Raw genomic sequence first — 20756 nt, 5'->3', positions numbered from 1 at the left:
TCATAAGCTTCATCTATCGCCGGTTGTGCTTCTGCAATTCCAAAGTTTCTTCTTTCCGAGCGGATCCAATCTCTAAACAGTACTGATTTTTCCAAGCTATCCCTCATAGACGCTCTATGATCACCTATTTGCAGTCTTGCTTGACTGAAAGCGCTCTCTGATGCAACAGTTGAAGCTTGAATTGATAAAATATCCCGAGCCATCCTTGCAAGAACCGGAAAATGTTTTTCCCTTGCCTTCCACCATTCCAAAAGATCAAAAGAGCCGTCTGGATTCTCCTTTTCAAGTCCCTGAGACAAATAAACTTGAAGCTCATTTAGATGTGAAGTTTCATCATAATTATCACCTTGAGAACCCCTGAACTCCGTCCAAGATTTAAGAGCTTTTAAGCCCGCAACTCTTTTAGACGATTGTGAGCTAGACGAAGTAGGGGTTGGAATAGTTGGCCTAGCATGCTCTAAGGCAAGTTGATAAGCATTATAAACTGTTTGAGCATTAATTTTAATTGAAGCTTTTGCATCTGCAAGTGTAGCAATTTCCTCATTTGAAAGATCTAAAGCCTTATAAATATTTGAATACCAAAAATGAGGACCTCCCAATTTCATTGTAGGATTTAGCATTGCAGCAAGACCATAAATAGGAGGGATAAGAAAAAAATATTTTTTAAACTTTTGTTTCATTTCATTTATAGCAAGTTCATAAATGTCCCCACCCTCACCAAATTCAACAAACAAATCAGATAGTGCTGCAATATAAACTAAACAGTTTGAAATAGTAGGATAATATTGCCCAGAAAATGCATTTGTAGCAATTTGAAAATGTTCTAAAAAATCTAAAAGAATTTTAACATTCGTCCAATCTTGAGTAGTAAGCATTTCATCATCATCCTCACCACCTACCCGAGAATTAAACGTTGCATTAATTGGGTTTCTATATTCATATGCAACTACTAAACTTTCGTACATACAATTCCATCTAGTCGGGCAAGGTTTAGGAACCTTTCTTTCTCTAAGGCCATATTCATCACATTTTTTAAAATACTCTCTAAGTCTACTTCTACGGTTTGAATAAAAAAGCCAATTAAGAGCCATTCTAACCTTTTCAATTTCTATGTTTAAAATTCGCATACCATCACCGACAATTAAATGATAAATATGACAAATACATCTAACATGGAAAATATTAGTAAATGCAGGATTTAGTGTTGTTGTAAGCATGCCTATAGCACTAGTGTTACTAGAAGCATTATCCATAGAAATTGCCATTATTTTATCGCTAAAGCAAAAATATCTACAAATATCTGCAACAGTGTTAGCTATAAACTTACCTGTGTGACGCGAATTAATTATTCTATATACAATTATGCGTTTTTGCATTATCCATTCCTCATCTATCCAATGACTTGTAACAGTTAGATAATCACAATCATTACCACTTCTACCAATATCAGTAGTAATAGAAATCCGATTAGGTATATGAGTAAATAAATACCGCAAATATTGTTCATATTCATGTTTGAATTTATAAATATCACTCTTAACTGTTGCGCGAGGCCAACCTTTATAAGTAGGATTAAAAACTCTTCTAATATAATGAACCCAATTAGGATTAGAAGCAAAAGTATAAGGTAAGCACATAACAGTAATCATCTTTGCTAATTCTTCACGATCTCTATTTGGATCGTAATATAAAATACCTCCGGTGACAGTGTTAATTCCTGGTTGAACTAGATTTGAACCTGTACTAGGGTTAACCGCAGAATCTACACTTGTCCCCTCTAGTTGCGCTTTCATTTGAAAAAATCTAGCCTTATCTCTAGGGTGTGTTTTTATGTGCCTAGTCAAACTACCCGTGCCGCTACGGTCTCCAGTATATTTATGCACCATTAATTTCCCACAAGTTTTACACTTAGCCTTATTTTGTTCTCTTACTTGAGTAAAAAAATTCCAAACTAATGATGTTTCTAGGCGTTTAGCAGGTTCTCTATTAAAAGTAGGAGTTTCTACAGGTGGGTCGACCGGTGCATCAGTTGGGTTATTAAGAGGACTAGTAGGTGTATCATCTAAATCCGGTGCTTGGGTTTCATCATCATCCTCATTTTCCTCAATATTTTCTAAGATGGTTTCATTAGGATAAAGAGCATTCATAATTTCATCATCTAATCTTTCACCTGGTGCAACATTATGGTAAAATTCACTATCGGTAAATTGAAAACAAGGGTGATCACTATCAAGAATTAAAGAAGGAGGAGGACGTCTAGGTTGACGACTACTTTCAACTTGCTTATCTTTTCTAGGTCGGGGAGCCGGGGGAAGGGTAGTTGGTTGGCCACTACTTTCACCGGTTTTATCTTTTCCTTTACCAAACATTTTTTTCAAAGAAAATGTCATATTAATTATAATTATGCAATCTAAACCACACAAAAATATATTCTTAAAACGTAAGAGTTGAAACGAGTTTACCGGATTGCCGAACAACTTCTTAAAAATTGAAAATCGTTGAACACTTGAAAAATTCAATTCAACAACTTCACAATTTTTCACGAAATTTCAACAATAGATTAAGTAATTGTAGTAGAGAGATTGAGAGAGATTGAGAGATATTGATGAATTGGTGAATAAAAATGAAAGAATGAGGGGGTATTTATAGTTGAGAAATGGGGAAAAGTGTAATTATATAAACCAAATAGCCATTTTCTAAACTACCAAACAGTCAAAAAAAGCCCCAAACGGCTACTTTTTAAATATGGTCGTTGGGCTGTTTTTTTTTTTAAAAAAAAAAAATTTAAATTATAGCCGTTAGGCCCGCTGTGCCCGGACCAGGCCCGCCAGCCGGTCCCGGGCTAAACGGTCCCGGGCTCGTGGGCTTACCAAACAAGACCAGCCCGCCACGGGTTTAAAGAGACCACCAGGCCCGGCCCACCAGGCCCGTGAGGCCCGTTAAGACCGCGGGCCCGGTCCGGTCCGGTTCGGGACCGGCCCACAGTGCAGCATTATGGGGAGATCATTCATCGTGGTACCAGGAACATAGGTGAAGTGAAACAGTCTCTTCTTCATGTACAATTTATTTTGACTGTTTTTCTTCAAAAATTTATCCTCCAGTGCTTTCCATAATTTACTTGCAGAAGTTTCCTTTGTGTATGGATATTTCTGCTCTCTAGCAAGGTAGGATCGAATGGTACCGCAAGCAACACGGTTGATAATTCTCCAATCTTCTTCTCCAATAACATCTGGTTTCTTTTCTTCAATGGCCAGATCTAGCCCTTGTTGAAAAAGGACATCTAGAACCTCGCCTTGCCACATCCCAAAATGTCCGGACCCGTCAAAAATTTCTACCGCAAATTTCGCATTTGACACAATTCTTGTCATAAGCGAAGATGCCAATGATGACGTATTGTTGACACTTGATGTAGATTCTTCTTGTTTATTGTCCCCCATATTTGACACAAATATTATTTAATAGCTGACGACACAAATCAAGATTATTTCCTTTCTGATGTAGAAGATCAGACTAAGCTGCAACTACAGAGCATACTCAGACAGAACCTTGACTCAGTTACCAAGATAAATCTTTTCTGATGTGGAAGATCAGACTATGCTGCAACCACAGAGCATACTTAGACAGTACCTTGGCTCTGATACCAATTGTTGCGGAAGCCAAATGTATATAGTGTGAATAAGTCACAACTACTATACCAAAAATTATGACAGCCACCAAATAATAAATAAGACAATAAAGCAACAATAAAGGGAACACCAGAATTTACGAGGTTCGGCTAATTTTGCCTACTCCTCGGACACAACCAATATTTTATTTCACTCCAAAAATACAAGTGAAATAATACTAAAGAGAGAAGATACAAATGCCTTAAACAGATGAGAAGGCAAATGAGAGGTGTGTTTAAATCCTAAACATTAAGCCTTCTTTTATAGGGGAAAATCCCCCAACCATTCTTTTCCCACCGATGTGGGACAAAAGATTTCTGCCAAACTTAACAAATCTCCACCTTGGCAAAATTCCACATCTTCAATTTTCTCTCATTAACAAATTTTGGTTGTGACTTCATCTTCAATCTTTAGTGTTTAACAATGTTGATCAAATCCAAACAATGTTGAAACTTGACCGCAGTCACCACCTTTGTCAGCATATCAGCAGGATTCTCTGTAGTATGAATTTTCTTCACCGTGACTCCACCTTCTTCTATGATTTCTCGTACGAAATGATACCGAACATCAATGTGCTTCGTCCTTGCATGATAAACTTGGTTCTTCGCTAATTGAATAGCACTTTGACTATCACAAAAAATTGTGATACCTTTTTGTTCAACACCAAGCTCCTTTAGCAATCCTTGAAGCCAAATTGCCTCCTTCACAGCCTCTGTAATAGCCATGTACTCTGCCTCTGTTGTAGACAAAGCAACTGTTGACTGCAAAGTAGACTTCCAACTAACTGGTGCCTTTGCAAAAGTAAACACATAACCAGTAGTTGATCTTCGTTTGTCCAGATCACCCGCAAAATCTGAGTCACAATATCCAACTACAGACTGATTGTCTTCCTGCTCAAAAACTAACCCGACATCTACAGTATTATGAATATACCGTAGAATCCACTTCACAGCTTGCCAATGCTCCTTCCCTGGATTGTGCATATATCTGCTAATAACTCCAACAGCTTGTGAAATGTCAGGCCTTGTGCAAACCATTGCATACATCAAGCTACCAACAGCATTTGCGTATGGTACCTTTGACATATACTCTCGTTCAGCTTCATCCATTGGCGACATAGTAGTACTTAGCTTAAAATGGGGAGCAAGTGGAGTACTAACTGGCTTAGTCTTGTCATCTATGCCAAAACGTTGTAGTACTCTCTTCAAATATTCTTTCTGAGATAAACAGAGTTTCTTTGAACGTCTATCTCTAATTATCTCCATGCCAAGAATTTTCTTTGCCTCACCCAGATCCTTCATCTCGAACTCCTTCTTCAGTTGAATCTTCAACTTATCAATTTCTTCCGAATTCTTGGAAGCTATCAACATATCATCAACATATAGGAGAAGATATACAAAGGAACCATCTTTAAGCTTGTGCAAATACACACAATGATCGTATTTGCTTCTCTTGTACCCTTGCCGCAACATAAACTCGTCAAATCGCTTGTACCATTGTCTAGAAGATTGTTTCAATCCGTACAACGATTTTTCAAGTTTGCACACCATATTTTCTTTTCCAGCAACTTTGAATCCTTCTGGCTGAGTCATGTAGATTTCCTCCTCCAAGTTTCCATGTAAAAACGCAGTTTTTACATCCATCTGAACTAGTTCCAAATCCAATTGTGCTACCAAAGCCAACATAATTCTAATGGAGGAATGTTTTACAACTGGAGAAAACACTTCATTGTAATCAATTCCCTCCTTTTGAGCATATCCTTTGGCCACCAATCTTGCTTTGTAGCGAACATCTACTTGGTTAGGAAATCCTTCCTTCTTTGCAAATACCCATTTGCACCCAATTGCTTTCTTTCCCTTCGGGAGATTGGCCAATCTCCATGTATGATTCTGATGAAGGGACTGTATTTCATCATTCATGGCAATCCTCCACTTATCTTCTTCTGAACTTTGGACAGCGTCTTTATAAGTGGTAGGAACATCATCAGCTACAATTGAGGTTGCACAAGCAACCGTCTCTATGAGACGAACAGGTTTCGTTATTGTTCTTTTTGGCCTGCTGGTTGCTATTGATTCAAGTTGTTGTTGAGGTTCCTGAGTTGGAATCTCCTCTACTGGCTCTTCTTCCAGAGGGTAATCTTCATTTGTTTCCTCCTCTGCTTCTTGTGTAGGAAAAATAAATTTTCCCTCAAACTCCACCTGCTTAGAAGCACCTTTATTTTGTTTGGTGTCTTCTGTTACCTTATTTACCATAGCAGATTCATCAAAGGTAACATCCCTGCTGAATATTACTTTCTTTGTCATAGGACACCATAAGCGATATCCTTTGACTCCAGAAGTAATTCCCATAAAAATAGCCTTCTTTGCCCTTGGATCCAATTTTGACTCCGTCACATGATAATATGCAGTTGAGCCAAACACGTGCAAAGAGTTATAATCTAAAGCAGGCTTTCCATACCATTTTTCAAATGGTGTCTTGCCATCAATAGCAGCAGATGGTAAGCGATTAATGAGGTGGCATGCATATGTAACTGCCTCAGCCCAAAATTCTTTGCCCAAGCCAGCATTGGACAACATACACCGTACCTTCTCCAGCAAGGTCCGGTTCATACGTTCAGCCACACCATTCTGTTGTGGTGTATGTCTGACAGTTAAGTGTCGGACGATGCCATCATTTTGACAGACCTTATTGAAATGATCATTTTTGTATTCACCTCCATTGTCTGTGCGAATACACTTGATCCTCTTGCCTGTTTGATTCTCCACCATCGTCTTCCATTTGAGAAAAATTCCCAGCACTTCATCTTTGTTTTTCATTGTATACACCCACACTCTTCGAGAAAAATCATCAACAAAGGTTACAAAATAGTGCTTCCCACCCAATGAAGGTGTTTTGGAAGGACCCCAAACATCAGAGTGTACATAATCCAAAATGCCTTTAGTATTATGGATCGCTGTACCAAATTTAACCCTTGTCTGTTTCCCTTTAACACAATGCTCACAAAACTCCAAGTTGCAAGCCTTTACTCCTTTTAACAATCCTTGATCTGATAGAGTTTTCAAGGATTTTCCTCCAGCATGTCCCAAGCGCATGTGCCATAGCTTGGTTGCTTCTGCCTCTTTGTCGTCACTGGATGTCACTGTCGCTGTCCCAATAACTGTACTGCCACAATAGCGGTACATATTATTATTCTTCCGATTAGCCTTCATTACCACTAGTGCACCGGAGCATACTCTCATCACTCCATTTTCTGCAATGATTTTAAACCCTTTTGATTCCAGGGCTCCCACAGAGATGAGATTCTTCTTCAAATCCGGTACATATCGAACATCTGTTAATGTTCTGATCATTCCATCATGGTTCCTTAATCGTATTGAACCAATGCCATATGAGGTAAGAGGGCTGTTATCCGCTGTGTGGACGACTCCATATTCTCCTTCTTGAAATTCCACGAACCAGTCCTTGTTGGGACACATATGATAGCTACAAGCCGAGTCCATCAACCATATGTCTGATGATGTTGATGACTCTGTTGTAACTAATGAGAAGTCTGAATCATCACAATCAGCTACATTTGAATCCATAATGGCCTTTCCATTGTTATGTTTGGCCTTATTCTTCAACTTCGGACAGTCTTTCTTCCAGTGCCCTTTTTCTCGACAAAAGGCACATTCATCTTTGCTGGGTCTGGATCTTGACTTGGATCTTCCCTTCTTTGTCCTCGTTTGATTTTGAGGACGACCCCTCACAAATAGTGCTTCTCCTTCTCCGCCCTTCTGTTTTTCTCGCTTTCTTTGTTCATAGCTGTACAAAGCCGAACAAACTTCTCTGAGAGAAATTTCGTCATTTCCATGGAGTAGAGTAGTTTCAAGGTGCTCGTACTCATCAGGAAGTGACGCCAACAACATTAAGGCCAAGTCACCATCATCATAAGTTGTATCCATATTTTGCAAATCTGTGACCAACTTATTGAAACTGGTGATATGTTCATTCATCGTGGTACCAGGAACATAGGTGAAGTGAAACAGTCTCTTCTTCATGTACAATTTATTTTGACTGTTTTTCTTCAAAAATTTATCCTCCAGTGCTTTCCATAATTTACTTGCAGAAGTTTCCTTTGTGTATGGATATTTCTGCTCTCTAGCAAGGTAGGATCGAATAGTACCGCAAGCAACACGGTTGAGAATCTTCCAATCTTCTTCTCCAATAACATCTGGTTTCTTTTCTTCAATGGCCAGATCTAGCCCTTGTTGAAAAAGGACATCTAGAACCTCGCCTTGCCACATCCCAAAATGCCCGGACCCGTCAAAAATTTCTACCGCAAATTTCGCATTTGACACAATTCTTGTCATAAGCGAAGATGCCAATGATGACGTATTGTTGACACTTGATGTAGATTCTTCTTGTTTATTGTCTCCCATATTTGACACAAATATTATTTAATAGCTGACGACACAAATCAAGATTATTCCTTTCTGATGTAGAAGATCAGACTAAGCTGCAACCACAGAGCATACTCAGACAGAACCTTGACTCAGTTACCAAGATAAATCTTTTCTGATGTGGAAGATCAGACTATGCTGCAACCACAGAGCATACTTAGACAGTACCTTGGCTCTGATACCAATTGTTGCGGAAGCCAAATGTATATAGTGTGAATAAGTCACAACTACTATACCAAAAATTATGACAGCCACCAAATAATAAATAAGACAATAAAGCAACAATAAAGGGAACACCAGAATTTACGAGGTTCGGCTAATTTTGCCTACTCCTCGGACACAACCAATATTTTATTTCACTCCAAAAATACAAGTGAAATAATACTAAAGAGAGAAGATACAAATGCCTTAAACAGATGAGAAGGCAAATGAGAGGTGTGTTTAAATCCTAAACATTAAGCCTTCTTTTATAGGGGAAAATCCCCCAACCATTCTTTTCCCACCGATGTGGGACAAAAGATTTCTGCCAAACTTAACAATAACTCTGTAATTGTTATTGGCTATTTGGTTCATTGCATTAAAATCAATATATACATTGTTTAATGTAAAATGTGTTTGATTTAAAATTGGAAAAAGATTTATTTTCTATAATATCCATGCAGTGGTAGAAGGCTGCTCACATATCTATGAGGGAGATGCCAATCATCTCTCCCTTCATAGGAAAACTAACTAAAGAAGTATTAATATGAAGGGCACACTTTGTTATTTTTAAGTGCTCTGATGAAGTAACACACGTATTATTATTTCAAACTTGGTACAGTATACAATAGTTAAGGACTCACGGCCATTAGCCATTTCAGATGGAACAGTTGAACATTCTGATTTTTCGTGTCTACGCTTTGAGTTGTTCATAAGATTATTGCCAGGATAAAGCAACATATTTTATCTTACTCATAGAGTGTTGGACTGGATAATCTTGGAGTAGGTATAGCCACCAGAGGAATTTTCTTCTTCAAAACAATACCAAACTTCTCCGTAAGGTCTACTATCTCTCCTTCGGGCAACTTCCAGTCGAAAGAGTGAATAAGTGAAGCCAGTGAATACATGAACATCCTCTCTGCCATGGCTATTCCCGCACACATTCTTCTTCCAGAACTAAATGGAATAAAGTTGAAATCGTTTCCACTATAATCCAATTTATTGTCCAAAAATCTTTCCGGATAGAACTCAGTCGGATTTTCCCATATAGAGGGATCTCTCTGTATAGCCCATACATTTATGAAAACACGAGATCCTTTAGGAACGGTGTATCCTCCCACAGTGACTGTCTCACTAGGACAATGTGGCACCAATAGTGGGAGTACTGGATGTATGCGCAAGACTTCTTTCATAACTGCATAGAGATATGGTAAGTGCTGAATATGAGACTCTTCCACTATGTTATCTTTTCCCACAACTGTCTCCAGTTCCTGTTGTAGTTTCCTCAGGACCTTTTGATTGTTCATAATTTCAGCCATGGCAAACTCAACCGTGTTGGAGGTTGTGTCAGTTCCACCAACAACCATATCCTGTTCATGGTATTTGTAAAAGTTATTATCATGTACAACAAAATTTAAGAATTTTGTAGCTGTATATTGGAGTTCAGTTCAAGGTTTACTCTGAATTCACAGTTAACTCTTTACATGTTGTCTGATGTGTACTCCAATAACTAGGTAGCAACCACCAGTTCAGGACATGAATTTTTTGAGTCTGATTCTTGTATTTATTTCTTATATGCCACAACAGTTCTTTGATAAATTTGCAATCGCATCTTCCATTTTTGTTAGCATTTGATCCTCTTTTATGACTAAAATATCGCACTAAGCCAATTATTCATCCATAATAAATAAAGATCGACTGTTTACACGCAAATGCAAACTTAGAAATCAGCACCACATCCATTTAAAGTAAAGTTTACGATAGTAGAAGAATGCAACCAAAGTTCAGGACATGAGTTTATGAATCTGATTTTCTTAAATTTATTTCTCAAACAGCAACAACAACAACATACCCAGTGTAATTCCATAAGCGGGGTCTGGGGAGGATAGTGTACGCAGACCTTACCCCTACCTTGTGAAGGTAGAGAGGTTGTTTCCGATTGACCCTCGGCTCAAGGAAATCATAATCACAACAGTTTCAAAAAAGACTTAAATTTATTTCCCATACACCAAAAAAAATTTCTATAAATTTAAAATCCCATTCTTTCCTTTGATTCGATCTTTTTATTATAAAAAAAAGGTCTGCCATCATGATCAGTGTAAGCCAATTATTCATTCACATAGATAAGGTATGAACTGTTGAAGGCAAATGCAATATTGACTACTCGGTAATGATGCAGTAATTGTTGAAGTTTGGCAAAATGCCAAAGTCCCACATTGGTTGGGAGTTAAGTTTGGGGGGATTTTTCCCCTATAAAAGAAGGCCTAATGTTTAGGATTGAAACACACCTCTCATTTGCCTTCTCATCTGTTTAAGGCATTTGTATCTTCTCTCTTTAGTATTATTTCACTTGTATTTTTGGAGTGAAATAAAATATTGGTTGTGTCCGAGGAGTAGGCAAAATTAGCCGAACCTCGTAAATTCTGGTGTTCCCTTTATTATTGTTTTATTGTCTTATTTATTATTTGGTGGCTGTCATAATTTTTGGTATAGTAGTTGTGACTTATTCACACTATATACATTTGGCTTCCGCAACAATTGGTATCAGAGCCAAGGTACTGTCTAAGTATGCTCTGTGGTTGCAGCATAGTCTGATCTTCCACATCAGAAAAGATTTATCTTGGTAACTGAGTCAAGGTTCTGTCTGAGTATGCTCTGTAGTTGCAGCTTAGTCTGATCTTCTACATCAGAAAGGAAATAATCTTGATTTGTGTCGTCAGCTATTAAATAATATTTGTGTCAAATATGGGGGACAATAAACAAGAAGAATCTACATCAAGTGTCAACAATACGTCATCATTGGCATCTTCGCTTATGACAAGAATTGTGTCAAATGCGAAATTTGCGGTAGAAATTTTTGACGGGTCCGGACATTTTGGGATGTGGCAAGGCGAGGTTCTAGATGTCCTTTTTCAACAAGGGCTAGATCTGGCCATTGAAGAAAAGAAACCAGATGTTATTGGAGAAGAAGATTGGAGAATTATCAACCGTGTTGCTTGCGGTACCATTCGATCCTACCTTGCTAGAGAGCAGAAATATCCATACACAAAGGAAACTTCTGCAAGTAAATTATGGAAAGCACTGGAGGATAAATTTTTGAAGAAAAACAGTCAAAATAAATTGTACATGAAGAAGAGACTGTTTCACTTCACCTATGTTCCTGGTACCACGATGAATGAACATATCACCAGTTTCAATAAGTTGGTCACAGATTTGCAAAATATGGATACAACTTATGATGATGGTGACTTGGCCTTAATGTTGTTGGCGTCACTTCCTGATGAGTACGAGCACCTTGAAACTACTCTACTCCATGGAAATGACGAAATTTCTCTCAGAGAAGTTTGTTCAGCTTTGTACAGCTATGAACAAAGAAAGCGAGAAAAACAGAAGGGCGGAGAAGGAGAAGCACTGTTTGTGAGGGGTCGTCCTCAAAATCAAACGAGGACAAAGAAGGGAAGATCCAAGTCAAGATCCAGACCCAGTAAAGATGAATGTGCCTTTTGTCGAGAAAAAGGGCACTGGAAGAAAGACTGTCCGAAGTTGAAGAATAAGGCCAAACATAACAATGGAAAGGCTATTATGGATTCAAATGTAGCTGATTGTGATGATTCAGACTTCTCATTAGTTACAACAGAGTCATCAACATCATCAGACATATGGTTGATGGACTCGGCTTGTAGCTATCATATGTGTCCCAACAGGGACTGGTTCATGGAATTTCAAGAAGGAGAATATGGAGTCATCCACACAGCGGATAACAGCCCTCTTACCTCATATGGCATTGGTTCAATACGATTAAGGAACCATGATGGAATGATCAGAACATTGATAGATGTTCGATATGTACCGGATTTGAAGAAGAATCTCATCTCTGTGGGAGCCCTAGAATCAAAAGGGTTCAAAATCATTGCAGAAAATGGAGTGATGAGAGTATGCTCCGGTGCACTAGTGGTAATGAAGGCTAATCGGAAGAATAATAATATGTACCGCTATCGTGGCAGTACAGTTATTGGGACAGCGACAGTAACATCCAGTGACGACAAAGAGGCAGAAGCAACCAAGCTATGGCACATGCGCTTGGGACATGCTGGAGGAAAATCCTTGAAAACTCTATCAGATCAAGGATTGTTAAAAGGAGTAAAGGCTTGCAACTTGGAGTTTTGTGAGCATTGTGTCAAAGGGAAACAGACAAGGGTTAAATTTGGTACAGCGATCCATAATACTAAAGGCATTTTGGATTATGTACACTCTGATGTTTGGGGTCCTTCCAAAACACCTTCATTGGGTGGGAAGCACTATTTTGTAACCTTTGTTGATGATTTTTCTCGAAGAGTGTGGGTGTATACAATGAAAAACAAAGATGAAGTGCTGGGAATTTTTCTCAAATGGAAGACGATGGTGGAGAATCAAACAGGCAGGAGGATCAAGTGTATTCGCACAGACAATGGAGGTGAATACAAAAATGATCATTTCAATAAGGTCTGTGAAAATGATGGCATCGTCCGACACTTCACTGTTAGACATACACCACAACAAAATGGAGTGGCAGAACGTATGAACCGGACCTTGCTGGAGAAGGTACGGTGTATGTTGTCCAATGCTGGCTTGGGCAAAGAATTTTGGGCTGAGGCAATTACATATGCATGTCACCTCATTAATCGTCTACCATCTGCTGCTATTGATGGCAAAACACCATTTGAAAAATGGTACGGAAAACCTGCTGTAGATTATAACTCTTTGCACGTGTTTGGCTCAACTGCATATTATCATGTGACGGAGTCAAAATTGGATCCAAGGGCAAAGAAGGCTATTTTTATGGGAATTACTTCTGGAGTCAAAGGATATCGCTTATGGTGCCCTATGACAAAGAAAGTAATATTCAGCAGAGATGTTACCTTTGATGAATTTGCTATGGTAAATAAGGTAACAGAAGATACCAAACAAAATGAAGGTGCTTCTAAGCAGGTGGAGTTTGAGGGAAAATTTATTTTTCCTACACAAGAAGCAGAGGAGGAAACAAATGAAGATTACCCTCTGGAAGGAGAGCCAGTAGAGGAGATTCCAACTCAGGAATCTCAACAACAACTTGAATCAATAGCAACCAGCAGGCCAAAAAGAACAATAACGAAACCTGTTCGTCTCATAGAGACGGTTGCTTGTGCAACCTCAATTGTAGCTGATGATGTTCCTACTACTTATAAAGACGCTGTCCAAAGTTCAGAAGAAGATAAGTGGAGGATTGCCATGAATGATGAAATACAGTCCCTTCATCAGAATCATACATGGAGATTGGCCAATCTCCCGAAGGGAAAGAAAGCAATTGGGTGCAAATGGGTATTTGCAAAGAAGGAAGGATTTCCTAACCAAGTAGATGTTCGCTACAAAGCAAGATTGGTGGCCAAAGGATATGCTCAAAAGGAGGGAATTGATTACAATGAAGTGTTTTCTCCAGTTGTAAAACATTCCTCCATTAGAATTATGTTGGCTTTGGTAGCACAATTGGATTTGGAACTAGTTCAGATGGATGTAAAAACTGCGTTTTTACATGGAAACTTGGAGGAGGAAATCTACATGACTCAGCCAGAAGGATTCAAAGTTGCTGGAAAAGAAAATATGGTGTGCAAACTTGAAAAATCGTTGTACGGATTGAAACAATCTTCTAGACAATGGTACAAGCGATTTGACGAGTTTATGTTGCGGCAAGGGTACAAGAGAAGCAAATACGATCATTGTGTGTATTTGCACAAGCTTAAAGATGGTTCCTTTGTATATCTTCTCCTATATGTTGATGATATGTTGATAGCTTCCAAGAATTTGGAAGAAATTGATAAGTTGAAGATTCAACTGAAGAAGGAGTTCGAGATGAAGGATTTGGGTGAGGCAAAGAAAATTCTTGGCATGGAGATAATTAGAGATAGACGTTCAAAGAAACTCTGTTTATCTCAAAAGGAATATTTGAAGAGAGTACTTCAACGTTTTGGCATAGATGACAAGACTAAGCCAGTTAGTACTCCACTTGCTTCCCATTTTAAGCTAAGTACTACTATGTCGCCAATGGATGAAGCTGAACGAGAGTATATGTCAAAGGTACCATACGCAAATGTTGTTGGTAGCTTGATGTATGCAATGGTTTGCACAAGGCCTGACATTTCACAAGCTGTTGGAGTTATTAGCAGATATATGCACAATCCAGGGAAGGAGCATTGGCAAGCTGTGAAGTGGATTCTACGGTATATTCATAATACTGTAGATGTCGGGTTAGTTTTTGAGCAGGAAGACAATCAGTCTGTAGTTGGATATTGTGACTCAGATTTTGCGGGTGATATGGACAAACGAAGATCAACTACTGGTTATGTGTTTACTTTTGCAAAGGCACCAGTTAGTTGGAAGTCTACTTTGCAGTCAACAGTTGCTTTGTCTACAACAGAGGCAGAGTACATGGCTATTACAGATGCTGTGAAAGAGGCAATTTGGCTTCAAGGATTGCTAAAGGAGCTTGGTGTTGAACAAAAAGGTATCACAATTTTTTGTGATAGTCAAAGTGCTATTCAATTAGCGAAGAACCAAGTTTATCATGCAAGGACGAAGCACATTGATGTTCGGTATCATTTCGTACGAGAAATCATAGAAGAAGGTGGAGTCACGGTGAAGAAAATTCATACTACAGAGAATCCTGCTGATATGCTGACAAAGGTGGTGACTGCGGTCAAGTTTCAACATTGTTTGGATTTGATCAACATTGTTGAACACTGAAGATTGAAGATGAAGACACAACCAAAATTTGTTATTGAGAGAGAATTGAAAATGTGGAATTTTGCCAAGGTGGAGATTTGTTGAAGTTTGGCAAAATGCCAAAGTCCCACATTGGTTGGGAGTTAAGTTTGGGGGGGATTTTTCCCCTATAAAAGAAGGCCTAATGTTTAGGATTGAAACACACCTCTCATTTGCCTTCTCATCTGTTTAAGGCATTTGTATCTTCTCTCTTTAGTATTATTTCACTTGTATTTTTGGAGTGAAATAAAATATTGGTTGTGTCCGAGGAGTAGGCAAAATTAGCCGAACCTCGTAAATTCTGGTGTTCCCTTTATTATTGTTTTATTGTCTTATTTATTATTTGGTGGCTGTCATAATTTTTGGTATAGTAGTTGTGACTTATTCACACTATATACATTTGGCTTCCGCAACAGTAATGACTATGATTTGGAAACTCATTTAGAAGGAAACAACCAACATCAGATCTGATAAAGTGACTTTTCATGTAGTGGAATGCACAAATGACTATGCATACCATGAGCAAGGCTTTGAGTTCAGACATGGTCAGAGGTATTTTAGCATCGGCATCATCTTTCAACTTCAGCAAAACCTGCAAAAAATCCTTGCTTTCTTGGCCAACACCACTTCTCATCCCACCATCTCTATCCGTTTTCCGTCTTTGATCAATAATGGTCTCAAATATCTTGTCAAACCGCTTTGCCAACACCTTCATCTTCTTTGTTACACCTTGCAAATCAAACCTGGCCAAGCCCGGATAAAAATCCGAAACATCCGGAGTACCTAGCAGCTCAGTTATACTAGTCACAACAAGCCTAAACTCTGCACCAAGACTAGCTCTTTCCTCACCCTTCACTGTGTCACCCCATAACATGCTCGTGATCACATTAAGAACATTCAAGAACATCTGCTCACCGATACTCACCGGTGAACCCGCCTGATTATATAAGTAATTAACCGTCTGTCTAAGCTCCCGTCGCCTTAGTGCATAAACGTAGTCTAAAGTAGAACCATTAAGCATTTCACGAACAGAAACCTTCCTCAACATGCGCCATTTTGGTCCATAAGGAGTCCAAACTATGTCCTTACCACCATATGAAAATTCTCTAGCAGCAGCAGGCACATCTCTGTTAGCAAAAATAATATCTTGTTCCTTAAGCACCTCACGAGCTAAAGCAGGAGAAGTAATAATAATCCCAACTTTTTTACCAAGCCAGAGTCTACAAATAGGGCCATACGCTTGGGAAAGAGATGCAAAATAGGTGTGGAGTTCAGGATCAAGAGAGAGGAGATTACCTACTAAAGGCAAAGCTTTAGGCCCTGGTGGCAATGGGGGTTGTCCCTTCTTTGACTTATCGATGAAAATCCAAACAAACCATAGTAAAGCTACAAATCCAAGAATATTGGACAAAAAGATACCATTTTGCTCAATATTGGCTCCATCCAAATGCCACGGCCAAGAATCAAATAGAGGTTTGAAGAACTTGAGAGACATTATTTGAGCCTTAGAGGGAAATGAGATTAGAAAGAGCAGTGGTGTAGAAAAATGGAAGAACCAATGTGATTGAAAGCTCAATGCTTTAACTCCACTTAAAGAAAATGGAATTCTGAAGACTTAGATATTTTGGATCAAGACAAATTAGAAGTTTGACAGTCCCATAAGATGAAAATGAATATAGATACCTCCACACTCATACTGTTACTTCAAAGGAAAAAACAACAATGTACTATTGGTCCCAAATTGTTTCTTGTTTCTAAATTGGGACCACTTCTTTCCTTCTTCTTTTTTTTTTTTTTAATTGTTTGGGCAAAAAGAAGAAAAAAATTGTCATCTATGCATTGAATATGCAGTTTCTCTAAAGAAGCATGCCATGCTTATTTTCAGTTGATTGAGGGGCAGATCACTCTAATCTGGAGTTTATCTCACATCTCCTTGGAAAAATCCAATCTGCCCTTATTTTTAGAGCTACTAACAGCAGTAAGTTTTTTCCATTTTAATTCAAATACTAATTCAGCATATTAATCAACCTCTTAAAAGAGTGCACAACATTTTGAGTTTGCATAAATATCAGAGTTTATGATCATGGTTAGATAAGATAACTTGTACACGACTTAATATAAGGATTCATTATGAAGCAACATAATTATTATAATATTTGTATTTGTGATTGGACATTTGGTTTAGCGCATTAAAATCTACATATGCATTGTATAATATAGTATGTGTTTGATGTTAAATTGGATAAAGATTTGTTTTCAATATATCTCACAATGTGTTCAAGGGATATTTACATATCTATCAGGGAGATGCCAACCATATACTCTTTATATGAACACAAACTAAACAAGGAACGGTATGAAATCATTTACGTACTCCAAATAAAATGATACATATATTGATATCTCAAATTCAATTTAGTATATAATACTAAAGGAGTCATGGAACTAGTTTCACATGGAACATTAGAACTTTGAGTTGTTCATAAGACCATTGCCAACGTAGAGATGCATCTTTTATCTTACTCATAGAGTGTTGGATAGGACAATCTTGGAGTAGGTATAGCAACCAGAGGTATTTTCTTCTTAAAAACAATCCCAAACTTCTCTTCAAGGTCTAATTTCTCTCCTTCAGGCAACTTCCAGTCGAAAGAATGAATGAGTGAGGCCAGTGAATACATGAACATTCTCTCCGCCATGGCTATCCCCGCACAAATTCTCCTGCCAGAACCAAATGGAAAATAGTTGAAATCATTTCCACTATAGTCCCAATTATTGTCCAAAAATCTCTCCGGAAGGAACTCAGTTGGATTTTCCCAGAGGAAGGGATCTCTCTGTATTGCCCAAACATTTATGAAAACACGAGCTCCTTTAGGAACAGTATATCCTCCGACAGTGACTGTCTCACTAGGACAATGAGGCACCAACAGTGGGAGAGCTGGATGCATGCGCAAGGCTTCTTTCATAACTGCATAGAGATATGGTAAATGCTGAATATGGGACTCTTCCACTATGTTATCTTTGCCCACAACTGTCTCTAGTTCCTGTTGTAATTTCCTCAGTACCTCTGGTTTGTTCATAATTTCAGCCATGGCAAACTCAACCGTGTTGGAGGTTGTCTCAGTTCCACCAACAACCATATCCTGTTCATGGTATTTGTAAAGTTATTATCATGTACAACAAAAGGAACATTCCGTAGAACTACATGTTGGAATTCAGTTCAAGGTTCACTGTCTTAATACACAGTTAAGTCTTTATATGTTGTCTGATACTAATATTTCCGACTCTTTTCTTACTGTACTCTAATAACTAGGTAGCAACCAATAGTTCTGGACATGAATAAATGATTCTTCTTGTATTTGTTTCTTATATGCCACAATAATTCTTCAATAAATTTACAAACCATCTTTCACTTTTATTAGCATTTGATCCACTTATTATGACTAACATCTGTACAATCCAATTTCTCAACCATAATAGGTAAGGATAGACAGTTTAAAAGCAAATGCAAACTTGGAAACCAGCACCCCATCTATTGAAAGTGAATATTCCTATAGTAGAAAAATGTAAGTATGCAACCAACAGTTCAGGACATGAATTTGTGAATTTGATTCTTCTTAAGTTTGTTTCTCATATGCCACAATAATTCTTCTATAAATTTACAATCCCACTTTCTCTTTCATTTGATTTTGATCCTTTTATTATTATAACTGAAAGAGTATCTTTCTTAATCAGTACCAATTATTCATCCATAGAGATAAGGTAAGAACGGTTGAAGACAAATGCAATCTTGGCTACTCAATATAATGCAGTACAAGATTTCTTTTTGGTTCATTTGTAAAATCACATTTAGAAGGAAACAACCAACATCACATCTAATGAAAGTAATAGACTTTTTTCTGTTTTCTCTAATCAGGTCTAATGAAACTGACATACTTTTCCTATATACTCTAGTAGAATATGCACAAATGACAAAAACATACCATGAGTAAGGCTTTGAGTTCAGTCATGGTAAGAGGCATTTTGGCATCTGCTTCATCTTTCAACTTGAGCAAAACTTGCAAAAAATCCTTGCTTTCTTGGCCAGCACCACTTCCGATCCCGCCATTTCTATCCATTTTCTGCCTTTGATCAATCATAGTCTCAAATATCCTATCAAATCTCTTTGCCAACACCTTCATCTTCTTTGTTACACCTTGCAAATCAAACCTAGCCAAGCCCGGATAAAAATCGGACACATTCGGAGTACCTAACAACTCAGTCATCTCAGTCACAACAAGCCTAAACTCTGCACCAAGACTAGATCTTTCCTCTCCCTTTACTGTACCACCCCATAACATACTTGTAATCACATTAAGCACAGTCAAAAACATCTGTTCACCAATATTCACTGCTACACACTTCTGATTATAGAGGTAATTAATTGTCTTTCTAAGCTCTTTTCTTCTTAGTTCATAAACAGAATCTAAAATAGAACCACTAAGCATATCACGAACACAAACTTTTCTCAACATACGCCATTTTGGTCCATAAGGAGTCCAAACTATGTCTTTACCACCATATGTAGCTTCTCTACCAGCAGCAGGCACATCTCTATTAGCAAAAATTGTATCTTGATCCTTAAGAATCTCCCGAGCTAAAGCAGGAGAAGTAATAATAATCCCAACTTTTTTACCAAGCCATAGTCTACAAATGGGGCCATAAATTTGGGAAAGAGAAGCAAAATATGTGTGGAGTTCAGGATCAAGAGAATGGAGATTACCTACTAAAGGCAAAGCTTTAGGCCCTGGTGGTAATGGGGGTTGTTCCTTCTTTGACTTATTGATGACAATCCAAACAAACCATAGTAAAGCTATAATTCCAAGAAAATAGGAGAAAAATACACCATTTTGCTCAATATTTTGTTCCTGTAAATGCCATGGGAAAGAATCAAACAGAGGTTTGAGAAATTTGAGAGACATTATTTTGAGTTAAGAGGGAAAATGAAAAATGGCAGAACCAATGTGATGGGAAGTTCAATGCTTTTACGCCACTTAAAAGAAAATGGTATTTCCTAAAGGAATGTGATATTTTGGATCAAGACTAAAAACAAATTAGGCAGATTTTTAAAGATGAAAATGAACATTGAATATATACATTACTGCCCCTCCCATACTGTTATCTCTAAGGAAAAAACAATAAAATAATATTGTTGGTCCCTTAGGGGTCGTTTGGTTGGAAGGAAATTATTCCGGAATTAATTATTCCGGGATTAGTTATTCCACCCCCAATTATCCCGGAATTAGTTATACTGTAATTTTTCACCAACCAAATATAGAATAAACTGATCTCAAGTTTAATTTCGGGATTAATTATCCCTTATCCATCGTACCAAACGAGCTCTTAGTTATTTCTTCTTTCAAAGTGGAAACCATTGTTCCCTTCTTTTTTCTTGTTCGGGAAAAAACAAAAAAGATAACTTGTTACGTATGTACCTAGAGTGATTTCTCATAGGTTACTCAACTAATGAAAATTGTGCATGAAAATTAGTACTTTATTTTGTAAAAAAGTCACTCAATTAAGGAAAATTAGTGCAAAAAAGTCACAATTTGTTTTGTAATTACTCTATCTTTGTTATTTTAGCTACAATATCACCTACATATTCAAGTGATAATTTTTAGTGACTTTAGTTGATGTAGTA

General features: G+C 37.8%; 2 protein-coding genes across 2 annotated transcripts; both read right to left on the bottom strand.

Moving 5' to 3' along the window:
• Positions 1–8888: 8888 nt before the first annotated feature.
• LOC104214868 (flavonoid 3'-monooxygenase CYP75B137-like) lies at positions 8889–16720 on the bottom strand. Its single transcript, XM_009764591.2, has 2 exons — positions 15597–16720; positions 8889–9675 (listed from the first exon to the last, which is right to left on the bottom strand). Exons 1-2 carry the CDS (start codon positions 16572–16574, stop codon positions 9055–9057), a joined length of 1599 nt encoding a protein of 532 aa, XP_009762893.1. The 5' UTR covers positions 16575–16720; the 3' UTR covers positions 8889–9054.
• Positions 16721–17420: 700 nt separating this feature from the next.
• Positions 17421–20175, bottom strand: LOC104214867 (flavonoid 3'-monooxygenase CYP75B137-like). The gene is made up of 2 exons (XM_009764589.2): positions 19060–20175; positions 17421–18219 (listed from the first exon to the last, which is right to left on the bottom strand). Exons 1-2 carry the CDS (start codon positions 20035–20037, stop codon positions 17599–17601), a joined length of 1599 nt encoding a protein of 532 aa, XP_009762891.1. The 5' UTR covers positions 20038–20175; the 3' UTR covers positions 17421–17598.
• Positions 20176–20756: the final 581 nt, after the last annotated feature.

The sequence above is a fragment of the Nicotiana sylvestris genome, chromosome 8 (genome assembly GCF_000393655.2).
Source record: "Nicotiana sylvestris chromosome 8, ASM39365v2, whole genome shotgun sequence".
Lineage (NCBI taxonomy): Eukaryota > Viridiplantae > Streptophyta > Magnoliopsida > Solanales > Solanaceae > Nicotiana > Nicotiana sylvestris.
This window is presented reverse-complemented; position numbering and strand designations above follow the sequence as displayed.

Bases quoted from the DNA above. Each gene is read 5' to 3' on its own strand.
- LOC104214868 (XM_009764591.2), bottom strand. From the start codon at position 16,574: ATGTCTCTCAAGTTCTTCAAACCTCTATTTGATTCTTGGCCGTGGCAT. The intron at 9,676-15,596 runs GTATGCATAGTC...TACCATGAACAG, and splicing joins AACTCAAAGCCTTGCTCATG to GATATGGTTGTTGGTGGAAC.
- LOC104214867 (XM_009764589.2), bottom strand. From the start codon at position 20,037: ATGTCTCTCAAATTTCTCAAACCTCTGTTTGATTCTTTCCCATGGCAT. The intron at 18,220-19,059 runs GTATGTTTTTGT...TACCATGAACAG, and splicing joins AACTCAAAGCCTTACTCATG to GATATGGTTGTTGGTGGAAC.